General features: G+C 46.8%; 1 protein-coding gene across 1 annotated transcript in view; it reads right to left on the bottom strand.

Annotated features, from left to right (window-relative positions):
- Positions 1-1,253: 1,253 nt before the first annotated feature.
- Positions 1,254-13,259, bottom strand: part of LOC104166819 (exocyst complex component 6B) — a gene marked incomplete at both ends in the record, with an annotated part of 51,486 nt that continues 39,480 nt past the window's right edge. The window contains 4 exons of the mRNA XM_009706894.1: positions 1,254-1,283; positions 6,131-6,310; positions 7,483-7,617; positions 11,079-11,190. Of these exons, the coding sequence (XP_009705196.1) occupies positions 1,254-1,283; positions 6,131-6,310; positions 7,483-7,617; positions 11,079-11,190 (457 nt within the window). The remainder of the gene's footprint in view (positions 1,284-6,130; positions 6,311-7,482; positions 7,618-11,078; positions 11,191-13,259) is intronic.

Here is a 13,259-nt window from a genome sequence, read left to right as displayed (position 1 = left end):
CCCAAGGAGACGACATAGGATGGTCGACATTCAACACCTCTCCTGGAAACCCGTGGCCACGGGGGGATGCCCAAAGCATCCCCGCCTGCTCCCCGGCAGCGCGGGCAGCTCCCGCAGCCCTGCCAGCAACCCAGCCACGGCTTTGATGGAAGCTGGCCTCAAATTGCTTTAACAAGGCTCTTTCTTTCCAGAAGCTGGCGTTGATTTGAGACCTCGATGTTGACTTAGAAACCCCCAGGTGCCAAGAGCCTGCAAATACTCAAGGCTTAGCTATGCTCAGTTTCCAGGAAAAGGGGTACAAGCATCCAACCGCGGCGTGAAATATCAATACTACCATGGCAGCTCAGCATTAAAATGAAGAGCAGGGGTTAAAGACGGAAAAGCAGAAGCTGGGGTAGAGGCTACGCCTCCGCGCCGGCCGCATCTCACACCGCACAACCGCGTCAAGCAGGGCTGCACTGACAAAAAAAAAAACGAGGCACGCTTTGCTCACTCGTGCCTTGGCTTGCAGATGTGGGAAAAGAGGAAACAAGGTAGCTCGAGAGCACTTTGTTTGCGATCTATCCACAGAAATGCCGCAGCTTTTTCTCCCGCACATGAAACAAGCAGAAATGACAACAGTTAGAAGGGTTCGTTGAACCAGAAGGCAGGTCCAAAAGGTTTCCTTCGCTTGCTTTGTGCTAACTGCCCTAACCCAAATAGGGAGATGGCAAACGTCAAGAACCCACGCTATTTTCTGGATAAAATCCTATTCTACCACTCTAGCCGGAGGGAAGGCCTAGTGGTCCAAGCCCCGGGTCGGAGGACTTAGACCAGGAGGAACAGCAGGCTGAAATCCCCATGGGGGATTTCTCTGAACAAGATACAGGGAGCGAGGCAGGACTTGACAAAGATCCTTTCTCTTTCCAGCAGAGGCTGCGGATCCCATCATGCTCTCCCTAATAACAGGCATTTCCCCTAACTCCCCACACATTTAGGGATGCGCAGGGGATAAAAGGAGCCGGTTAAATGGGACGTGCTCTAAAAAGCAAGAACTTAGCAATGCTACTGCAACAGCACAGTTGTGGGTGACGTGTCTGGAAGGAAACCCTTTCCCCTGGTCTCTTATTTATGCTATTGATTTAAACTTCTACTCAATCTTTTCCTTTCCTCCCTTCCGAGACTAAGGACCTTCCCTGGTTCAACTCACCCTCTAACATTGGAGGTGCGAGCAGAGCAGACCAAACGCGCACAACACGCAGTCTTGTACTCACCGACATTGTAGAGTGGACATCTACATCCCCCTACAGAGGACAACACAGGGAGTTTAAAGTCAAACGCAGAAGAGAGCAAAGCAACAGGGAGAAAGGCAGAGAGGTACACATCGGTCATTGCCCATCGGTGCCTACAACCCACCAAGGCTCCAACCAAGGCATCAGCTGCTCAGCAGTTGGCAGGGTATTAAAAAAAAAAAAGGTAAAATATGGGCTCAAAGGAGGATGAGGAAGAAATCAAAGTACCACAAGACCAGTTTCGTTGCCACTAAGTATGCTCTGCAACTCAACATCTACGTGCCTCAGCTTTCCCACCTGTAAGATGGAGGTGATGGATGTCAAACCCTAGTGAGTGACAGTAGGGATCAGCTCGAGTAAAACTTGCTCTGCTCGTCCGAGGGCAAGGGGACGTTATCTAATCAGAGACAGGACTCGTGCAAATCTAAAGGAGGTGTCTTTGGTGCTCATCTGATGTTTTCCTGATGGTCATTTTCCAGTTGGGTCCCTCCCAACATGGTCAAGGCTGTGGTTGGTGCAAAGTTGAAGGCATTTTACATCCACGCACAGTGTCTTGCCTTTTCAAATATTACAGAGGGATTTGGCTTTTTAAATAAAAACATAGGTAATCGTTCTCTTTAAAAAGAAAATAAACACTTCCAAAGTTCTTTCTACCAAAGCAAGAGCTGCCGGGGCTGGTGCATTTATTTGCAACCGGGAAGAGATGCCAATAAGGTGAATAAGGGAGAAACGTTGCAGGCAGAGCGGCCGCAGCCTTCGCGCAGCTCCAGCTGAAATCTGTGCCTGCCATCTGGCAAAAATAAGCACAAAAGAGAAAAAAAAAAAAAAAAGAAAAGAAAAAAAAGAAAAACCAACCCCAAAACCCCTTTGCAGAGAGTTCACGCTGAACTGCTCAAGACAGCAGAGGTTAGAGTTTGTTCGATCGCTGAAAGATTGCTTCCCCTTCCCGGGTCAGCATCACCTCTTGACCTGCCCTGATTACCTTCCAAAGGAGGTTATCAAGATACAAGACTAACAGAGGATTAAAGGAAACTTAAAATAAAAACAAAACACCCCCCCCTTCCCCCAACTCTGCTCCCCTCCCCCAAGAAAACATCCTTGCTTTGTAAACCTGACAGTTCGCTGTAGGTGTTGACACAACCCTCCATCTTTGAGCAGCTTAATGTCAACAAATCAGTGTGTTTGGAGTAGCCCTGTCAATGCGATTTACATTAACTTGTCTAACAAGAAATAAAAACAACAATCAGCCATCAAAGACAAAAGGCTTTTTCAGTCATTCTTTTAAAAGTATTATGCTGGAAATGTTAATTTTTGAGGCCATGGCCCTTTACTTGCTGAAAACCAGAAACCACCTTTTTTTTTTCTAATATACTTTTTTTTTTTAAGTTTTTTTTTTTCTTAAAAAAAAAAGCAGTATTTTCTTTTAAAGGAGGCCCGAGCATCTCATGTTAATAAGCTCAGCAGCAGCAGTAACCGACTCTCCCTGGTTCACGCAGGAAGAGGGCAGCCTTGAAGCCAAATGTTAATTATGCTTTGATTTCCACCAGTGTTTTATTTGCTTAGAGACATTTGGGGCACTTAGCAGAGCATTTTTGAATTGTGGCTCTAAACCACCATGAAAATTTCATGCAGCACTGGTATGTACCAAAACCCCGTTAACTTCACGGTGAACTTCTCCTCCCACCCGGCACACGCTGTACCCACCAGCAAGCCCTTCGCAGGCGGGGGCTCAGCGTCCCAAAGCAAAGCTGCAAAAGGCAAATCGATTCCAGGGATTCCTACTATCAAGTGGTTTCCACCATCTCCTACAATGTCTACTCTGCTACTTTCAAGGAAAAATTAGGGATTGCAATTCCTGCTTGAACACTCGAGCAAGTGGAGATCTTTATGCCGCTCCATGAGCCAGGACTAACTTCGGTCTGGGTTATTTTTTCTGCTTGAGCAGGTGGGTTGGATCAGATGACCTGGTTGCCCAGAGAGGTGGTCGATGCCCCATCGCTGGAAACATTCAAGGTCAGGTTGGACAGGGCTCTGAGTAAACTGATCGAGTGGAAGATGTCCCTGGTCACGGCAGGGGGCTTGGACTAGATGGTCTTTGAAGGTCCCTTCCAACCCAAACCATTCTGTGATTCTATGGTCTCCAGAGGTCCCTTCCAACCTCAACCGTCCTGGCATTCCCTCCAATACATACAGGAAAAATTCAGCCTCATGTATCCAAAAAGGTAAAACCTAATGCCTAAATCTTGGCTTGGAGTCACCTTTTAGCTCACTCGGCAACTCTGCTCCTCTTCACCTCCTTGTCCGAAACATTGACTCGAGTCAACAGGACATTTCAAGGCCCCTTGCTCTGCCTTGCAGCAAGCTGGAGCCTTGACCCCAGAAAGGTTTCCTGCAGACAAGCAGTCCCGTCCGAGACAATGGGATTACTCACACCCATCATGTCAAGGAGCCGCCTGTATTTTTGCAGGCTCAGGACTTTCGGCTCCATTCTATTACAGGACAGCACTTTTTGTTGGTGTAATTTTAGCACGGTAACCACTGACATGCCCAGGCTGAGTTTCTTTGATCAGCAGGTGAAGGTTCTTCTCGGTGTAATTACCGTCGTGACAAAAGGCAGGTGAGTAGCTCTGCTCCAGCCACTTCGTCATCTCCTGAGACTGCCATTCAGACATTTCATTCAGAAAAGCGCAGATATTTTAATGTGTTTCTAAATAAGCCACTGGGAGAAGGCCCTTGAGCCCTATAAGAAGGAACCAGCAGAGACACCAAAGGAGCTGGGTGCCTTTTAGATGTACCCTGATTCTTCCTGACTTGCTCTCACCCACCATTGCCTGCAAGGGTACTCACAAACCCGTCGGCAATGTTCACTGATGGCATCTTCACAGCACTCCTCTAAAGGAAAAAACTCCAATATATATTTCAGAAAAAAAAAAAAATCAATCCCAGACCTACGTCTCCTACATACCATTGAACCAGACCTACAGCTTCACAAATCAGACTGGAGCATCTGATTGACTCGCCTCCCCTATCTCACCAGGCTGTCGGAGGATCAGTGCCGCGCACTGCTTTGAAGATAAGGTGCTGCACTGCAAATGCAAACAGCCTTCTCTTCAGCTGGGTCCTTTCTAATCCAGTTTTGGAAGAGGAAAGGCTGCTTCAATCTGTCTCGGTCCTTTTTAGACCAATTAGCTGTCCAGCCAATCTCCAAAATAATTTTGACTCACTCAAAAAAGAAACAATATTTAAGGAAGATAAATCACTCCAGATCCATCTCATAAATCATTGTGAGCATCTCTCCCTACCCTCATCTCTCCTGCTAGCCGTGCTTCACGCTCCAGTGCAGAGACCAATCTCCCTGTCAAACTCCATTACTTGCTTGCTTAAGTACTCCCAGTATGATTTGTGGAAGTGATGTCCAGGTGATAAACCATCCCTGTCCATCCACATCTCCTTTTTTTTTTAAGGAGAAATCCAGCAGCTGAGGAATCCAGCCATCTCCAAGTACCTCCTGACTCCAGAGGGCACCTGTCCCATGCCCGCTCGCCCGGCCACCAGCCACACTGCTCAGGGCTGCCAACGGAGGTGACACTTTGGCAATAAACCCGGCCTGAACGAGAAGATGGATGAAAGCCCTTCCGACCTCTCTGAACAGGAGGCAACACTTGAATTAGCAGTTTGTTCCAGTGATAACAAAGCCAAGAAAGCACCTTCTCCTCCACACCACCTCCGAAGTACAGAGAACCAGGAAAGCCACTTCCATTTCCCTTGTGGTGGCTTCTCCATCCACAGCAAACCAGTCCTCATTTCCATCCCACCACCAAATCTTCCGGCCATGATAGAGAAGGCCCAAAGACATGAGCCATGCAGAAGGCTGCACAGTTTTGGGGCTGTAACACCTCCTAAAATGGCTCTGGAGGGCTTGAAGATCCTTCCAGCAGAGCAATCACAGTGGCACAAACAAGCAGAACGAAGTGACGGAAACTGCCACAGTGTACCACTAATCTTTTCTTCCTGTTTACCTTCCACCTCATGAAAGATGCCCAGTGTGTGCCGGTGTAGTATAATCCTGGGCACCCAGTAACAACCAGTAAGTAGTCCAGGAAAGAAGGAAGATCTGAAATTGCTTTTAGGACAAACAGAGTGTTCCCGTGGACTTGCTACTTCAAAATACCTGCTGACTGAAGATACTCCTCAGTATATATCGAGACAGCTCAGAACAAATCTTATTTAAAGAAAAAAGCTGTTTGAGCAAAAATGAAACTCCCTGACGATTATATTTTTCCTATTCAATGGGACACTACTCAGCCAACTGCAAAAAACAACATAAAATACATTTTTTTGATCGCAATAACAGCATAAACACAGGCATATTTTAGACAGCAGAGAAAAGAAAGAAACATATGCTGCCTTCCCACAGAGCAATATTTTGATGTAAGGCATCCAGTGACTTGACAAACACTTGGAAATATATCTGCAGTTCAAATAATAGACCCCCGTATACTGGCATCTCTTGAAAAAAATCTTGAATGGCCATTAAGCTGAAAGTTAACATATCTGAAACATAGGTGGCTAGTGAGTTATGATCCTACTTCTACATGGTGGACTGTGATGTTTCCCTAATTCATGTATAAGTAGACTTGCAAATATTTGGGGAGACTCTCACTGAAGCCCAACTTCTCCTAACACGTGAAATAGCTTACTTTAAAAATAGATTTGTTATTTCATAACACTTGACACTCCAAGGCCCCATTTCCATCACACTCCATAAAGCTTGAGCAACCATTTGTTTCACCAGCACCATCGGATGCCCATGTGCTCCCCAGACTGAAAAAGAAAGCAAATCAGTGGAGGTGGCTTACCGGGAGGTGGGTGAACACGGCAAACGTGCTGCGTAGAAAGCCAATGAGATCTACAAGGTAGTCGCTAGCCTTGCTGCCCGGCTCCATGGCCATCCAGTCGTAGTCCGCCAGCTGCAAGAACTGGTCTATTTTCTGGTTCAGGTTAGTGTAAATCTCCTCCTCGGCAGCATGGCGGGCGTCCTGGGAAACAAGACAACATTACATGGGATGGAGTCTCCACACCACAAGTCTACAGAAGTAACAGGACGTGAGATTGACCCAACCTTTAGTCTAAAGGTAGAACAAGACAAAGCGCCTGTAGGCAACTACACGGCCGCTGTAGCCTCAGGCTAGCTCAGATTGGTGGGACATGTGCCACCAGGTCAGGGGTAGGCAAGATCAAGCTGGTGTCTACCTCTGATGCAACCTGGGGAGCAGGAGGACAAATCTAGTGCAGGATGGAAGAGAGAGAGATGGGAGAGGAATGTCCCATATGGAAAAAGCTTGAGACCATCCAGAGCGTGTGCAGGTATGGGTTGCAGGGGGGCCACAGAGGAGCCTCCCTGCCAGAACAAGGGTAGGAAAACTCACCTTCAGGCCAAATAGGTAGGTGAGGCCAGAAGGGACAACGGACGGATTGCCCTGGGGACATGTGGTCTCAGCCTCCTGCTGAGTTATCCGAAGTGCAAACCTCACCTAACCAATTCCGTAATCTTGCACAAGTCCTCCGTGCTGTTCCCATCTCCTGTTCTTCAGCCATGGGACACAATTCAGACACCTCCCAGTTGACCTGATTATGGCCTTAAGATTTCATATAAAGTGTCTGGGTGGACACTCCTGGGTTATGATTTAAAGATTTAAAGCCTGGGAAGCCTAGCAGTTTCTGCCAGCCCAGATTTTTAGGGGATAATGCTAAAAGGAGCAGAAAGATACAGAAATACAAGTTCGGAAAATCTGTTCTCCTCTTGGGTGAAAAAGGAGAGCTTGCGTTTATGGTCAGGCGTGTGTAACACTGTACAGCGCTCAAACAGCAAAATGAAAATGCATTAACAAAACCCAAAAACTTTCTAACAAAGTTAAAAAAAAGTAGGCTTTTGTTTAAAAGCTGCTTAATCCTTTAGATAATAAGTGCTGCGGTCACAGCCTGTAAACCAGGGCTACAAAGGCTCACGATCTCAACAGAAGTAGCGCTCCGAAGGACAACCCCCAAAGCTAGTCTGATGGCGTAAGCTTCCCCCGATATGACAAAATTACCTTCCAGCTCAGCTCAACTCCCTACATACACACATCCACACACGTGCTTTGAAAGCAGATCCTCTCCAACCCAGTATCAAGAGCAACTCCCCGGAGGTGGATCTACCAAGCCTTCTCACCTTGAAGGTTGTGGTCCCGTAGAGTTTTGTAGTGTGCACAGTTTCTGGAAGTACATTTGTGATATTGGTTATGAACTCCTCTAGGAACTTGCAGGATTTCTCCAAATGGGTCGTATTTATAATAATCTGTACAAGCTGCAAAGGCAAAAAAAAGGTGTTCAACCATCGTGCTCCTGAAGCCAGGTTGCTGGATGCCAATTTACAAGAACTTCTGGCAGGAAAAGCTGACGCTGTACAAACATACTAAAGCTTTGCTACACGCTCAAAGGCTCTGCTCCTTTAACAACATCAGAAACTTAAATAAAAGATAATTTGGGGGGAAAAGCATTTCCCATGACAGCCACTAATACCACAAAGGTATTTTTTTTTTAATGACACTCCTACACTCAGCTGTCAGTCAGCGCTCATTTCAGCACAGTTCAAATACAACAGGCTTACCGAAAAAATGCCATGTCAAATCACAAGTATTCTGTCTGCTAACGAACCCTAAATAACCCGTATCTTGAGTGACACCGAACACCACCGTACTAAGGTGTTTCACAAAGAAACCACAAGGTTTTACTTTTCTGACGGTGGTGTGGGTGAACAGCAGATCTCACCCTGGTATCTTTTCGGTTATCATACCCACCATTATCTGCAATTTTCTTAATGCTGTCTCCTCAGCTGCCTTCACATGGCACTATTTCGGGACATTAAAGGCAACTACGGAGTAAAAGCCTCTGCTGAAGTCAATCAACACAAACATTTACTACCCAGAGCAAAACAATCCGGGCTTCCACTTCAGGATCACTGACTTGGAAGCACCATTAATTCCTTAAGCAGATACCTTTTCTCCAAGCAGACTGCTGTGAATATTTCAAGGTGCAACATAAGCTATAACAAAACCTTCCCAAATAACGTCTAGCTCAGATATCATGCCAAAACAGTTCTCTTACAGACACAGAAGGCATTATAACTCTCCAGATTGATATAATTTAACTGCTAGAGCATGGTGTGGCAGTCCGCAGTCACTTCCTCTAAAGAAATTATTTTGAAACACTCATAAATCTTCTGAATGAGATGGATTAATCAGCAAATTGAATGTTGCAGGCACAGAACTACTGAAATACCACTACAAAGATTACAGCACCCAACTCTTGCTAGTGCCAGATGGCACGAGAAAGGGCAACAGGCACCTTTTGGGAGGCTGAGCCATATTAAGGAAAAGAGTCATCAGGGAAGTAGGGCAGAACTGGAACAGGGTGCCCAGAGGAGCCGTGGGACCTCTGCTTTGGAGAAATGGAAAGTCGGGTAGAGGAAGCCACCGTTGACGTGATCCAAGTGAGCAATGATCCCACTTCCAGGAGGAGGTCGGGCTAGGTACCTCCAGAGGTCCCTTCCAGCCAACACTACTTTGATTTCAGTCAGGTTTTTGTCTTCAAGAAATCAAATTATGATCTATTTGAACTCCTCTTGTTTTGTACTTGGTCTGTGAAATGTATTACACAGGTAACTAGGACGACTTCTCATTTCTGAATTCCTTGGATTAACTTTGTTCTTGATTTCTGCCTTGGAACAAGCACTCATTTGCGTTTTCCCCACGTCAGATAGCCCTGACCTCATGATCATGACATATTTTCCTATAGTTTCAAGTTAATTAAATATTAGATATTTCCAACTGTGTGAAATTCCTCCTAAACCTCTTCTCTGATCATCACAACTTACTGGTCCAGATCAGCTATCAAACTTGAAGGCCCTGATTGCTTTGATTCTCCTCTACCACTTGTTATGAGCTTTCCTAGGACCTCTCTGGCTCCTTCAAGTTCTGATCTTCTCTTGAATTTGGAGGGGTAAGACAGTCTCACTGGGGTACGTCCTTGTCCTTGGGGTATTCAAATGAAAAAAATACTAGCATCGTCTTTCTTTTGTTGAGGGATGTCAGGGTTATTCAAAACACCAGGATTATTTGGAGCAGACTTGGTAACAAACTTCAACATCCACTGCTAAGGGTAGCCCCAAAAACCAGCAATGAAAAATAAATTCAAGACTGGGAAGGTCGGTACATGGCCTTGTATTACCTCGTCTGCTGCTTGGAAGATGACACCGGAGAGCCCAGAAATGGATGGTGTTGCTTTGTGCCAAAATTAAACCTGGGAAGTGATAGCTGTGCAAGGTACTTAAATAGCTTTTGCGATCACTTTTGACACCAGGACTATGGTTGCATATGACCTGGGACTCTTCAATGTGCCCTTTAATTTCTGTGCTCCACACAGTCACAGCAATGTCTTGTCTTAAGCGGGAAGGATTTGAGAAACTCCGAATAAAAACGCCATGTGCTTCCATTTGGACAAACAGGTCAATGCTTACACGAAGAAAAGAGGTAGGTGAGGACGAAGATGCTCAATGTAGTTTTTCTTCAACCAAATTAGCAAAAACTGATGGTGGAGGTAACCCCAGGAGAGAGCTAGCTGTACCTTGGTAAGTGGTAAAGAACAAGAAGGTGAAAATACGAGAAGAGATTCAGAGATGAACACCCGTCTCTGGACATATTACACCTCTATTTTAAATTCAGGTTGTGCTACGTGGACTTTCCTTGCAAAAATCCTCTTCAGCTCCAAAGCGCATGAGGAAGCCACTCTCGGCCCAAAGAAAGGCGTCACCTTCCCTCAGCGCGGAAGGCGTCAAGGAACATCTACACCATCTAAACCGGGCAAAAGCGGTCGAGGGGACTGTGGCACTCGGTTTGCCCTTCCCACGTTCAATCACACTGTGGGAACGTTTGCAACAGCAGCCAAAAAGATCATTTGGGGGATGGAGAGTGCAGGGATAGTGCTGCATTCCTCTTCGGAGGGAGCCTTGGGAGGAGCAGGAGGGAAGAGGAATTTGCCCCCAGGGAGCAGAGAGATTCCAGACTGAGAGATAAAGAAAGGGTTGAGGAAGCATCATGTGTAAATACATACCGCTGTAAATGCACTAAATTCTCCAAAACTCACCTCCATAGGGTATTTACAGCATCCAGAGAACAGGGCACATTTCTACAGTACCGTCAATTAAACAACTACAGCTGTATTAATATCTGCTCAGTTAATAACAGGTCCCACTAAGGTATCCAAACTGCCCTGGGTACCACACACGCTCCCAGACAGCCAGGATTTACATGCATTACACTTTTCAGAAATCTGACTTTGTGCACAAAAAAGTATCGATTGCGAAAAGAAAATACCAACATAGAGTTTGTACTGTAGCGGTGTGCTGAAACCACCTCAAACATCACCTATAGATGGGGACCACTCCCCCATCCTCTCGCAGCTGCCACTTGGCTCTTCTTTGGTGTTCCTCAAAGTCCTCTTACTTTAATTCAGATACATAATGCTCCGCAAATTCAAAAGAGGGGTAACGCTAACAGCAATGGCAAAAAACTTCCTCTTCCCCACAATATAAAGTGTTTCTTGCTTTGTACAGCAAGGCTGCACGGTTCCGTTATTGTCTTCCAACCAAGTATTTTATAATAATGCTCCAAACCAGCATCTCTAAAGGTGCTGTAAGGAGCTCCAAGGGACCAAACCCCCTTCTGTTGCCCTGCCCTGGAAACGGGTGTCCTCAAAGCCGCGTCCTACCTCCGTCAGCCCAACGTTTTTCCTCTTGATGACATTCTGTAAACAGTTGCTCAGCGTTCGGGTCAGCAGCAGATTTGTAGATTTTCTAATCATATCATCAACTTCGGTGGAGCTGAAAAGTAGAATTTAAAGAGAGATTTGCAAAATGCTCTATGAAAAGAAAATCACCTGGAGCTCTCATCACCCAGTCTCCCTCCCAACCTTCTTCTGCCTTATGTACGATCATCCGTACTCCGACTACAGGTGCTGACATGCTAACACATACCAAAACACCAATAATTTAGGCCTTTGTGTGCGTATGTCGGTAAGGAAGGTGGACTAATGCATGTTAAACCTACATCCCTGCGCCTCTCCTCTTAGAGGGGTTGGTCCAGCCCAGGGGAGAGCTGCCCGCAGCATCAGCACCAACCCGCGCACCCAAGGCGCTGCCCGGCACACAGCGCTGGAGTTCTGCACGTTCAGTTCGCGAGGGGAAAAGGATCAAAGACCTGCAATGGGAGGGGGGAAAAAAAAACAAAACAAAACAAAACAACCCCCCAAAATACCACCCCTCCCCAATCTTCTCATGGCTTTTTCTTTAACTAAAGCAGACTGGAAGCTCTCGCAACACGTTCATGCCCTTTACCAGGTGGTTGCAACCACAGCGTTGCTAAGTTTGAGAGTTTGGCTTTCTGCTGAAGTGCTGCCGTCCCTCCAACGTGCGCACCAGCAAGGTGCAACCTCGCCTTTCCGAAGGTTTTGGAAACCCACCCCGACCCAGGCTCCTTTGATCTGTCGTTGGCCCTGCATTAGCCCTGACACCCCAGGGCTTTATCTCCGCCAGCACACTGACAGGCAGTTGAGGGCAAAGAAAATTCCCAACGGGAAGGCTGAGGAGTGTTAATAACTTTAAGGCTCCTGGTAAATCAAGCCCGTGACCTTTTGCTCCTTCCCCTGTTCTACCTGACAAATGGGCCAGATTACAAAGCAGAGATTGACACGAGAAACAAAAGCAAACCTTGCAGTTACCCCACCGCCGGTGTGCAAGGTGGGGGATGTTGGGGTGCTGCTATTGGGGTGTCTGTGGTGCGAGGATGGGGGCTGCTGGCCCTCGTCCAGCTCACACCTCCCCAATTTCTGTGCCTATTTAAGGTTAGAGCAGATGCACTGAGCCAAGTCCTGGTCCATCAGTGCCTGATGCTTGGGCAAGAAAGACTGAGCCTACTCCAACAGCAACCCTGTGGCCACAGCATCCTCCCTGAGCACCGTGCCTCCTTCAGTGAACTGGATTGCTGAAGTTATTCAGGACTTTCCTTGTGCTGCTGCATGAGAATTGCACTGAAATCCCCCAAATTCCCCAGAGAAGTGGCAAATATTACTCCTTGCTCGCACCTCTGAGCAAAGTTATGCTTGTACTTCCGCGAGACCGGAGAAAGCCGTGTCTTGCTGCAGCTTTCCCAAGGCAAAGCCCAGCTGCACAACTCCCCGTACGCCCAGCGGCTGCTCGCCACGCTGCGCTCCCCAACAGGTTTCTCTAATATTTCCTTGTCCCTGAAGTTTAGAAGTCTGCTTTTCTGAGCTACACGCCTGCCAAGGGTTGACCACCGTCTCCTTCCCAGTTGGATGCAAACAGAGCAGGGCCAGCAGCTCGGCAGGACCCAGCTCCTGAGAATTTAAATTCAAAGTCATCAGCCAAAGTCTTAGTGTGGGTCTCTTCTAGATCATCACCACTGATCCCTGTGAGTTTATTTTCCTCCTGCTTAGCGGGGAAGCACATTCTGTGCCAGCGATGATCAGGGCTAGCCCACTTCACATCCCAGATGCACCCCTCGGCTCCTTCTCGCGGGGTTTTGATGTGGGGTCCAAGGTAATGCATTTGGGTTTTTTAAAATGTGGAACAGAAATCAAAACGTGGGAGGAGAAAAAACAAGCCAATGAATTTTCCTGGTCTTCATACTAAGGGTAGGGCTCTCAAGCAAGGTTTTACTTAAAGATAAAAAAAAAAAACAAACACAACCCCCCAAATCCACCCTGCACACACCCCCAGGCCCTCCATCATCCCCCAGGAAGAACCAGATTGTCCCCAGTCCCCTCCACCAGACAATAGCAAGTACAATAAAATCTAACCCTGTGATGATCTACAGATGGTTAAAAAAAAAAAAAAAAAAAAAAAAGAGGACCCCGGAGGAGATTTAAAACCAA

This window comes from Cariama cristata, unplaced genomic scaffold (genome assembly GCF_000690535.1).
Source record: "Cariama cristata isolate BGI_N322 unplaced genomic scaffold, ASM69053v1 scaffold1659, whole genome shotgun sequence".
Taxonomy (NCBI): Eukaryota; Metazoa; Chordata; class Aves; order Cariamiformes; family Cariamidae; genus Cariama; species Cariama cristata.
This window is presented reverse-complemented; position numbering and strand designations above follow the sequence as displayed.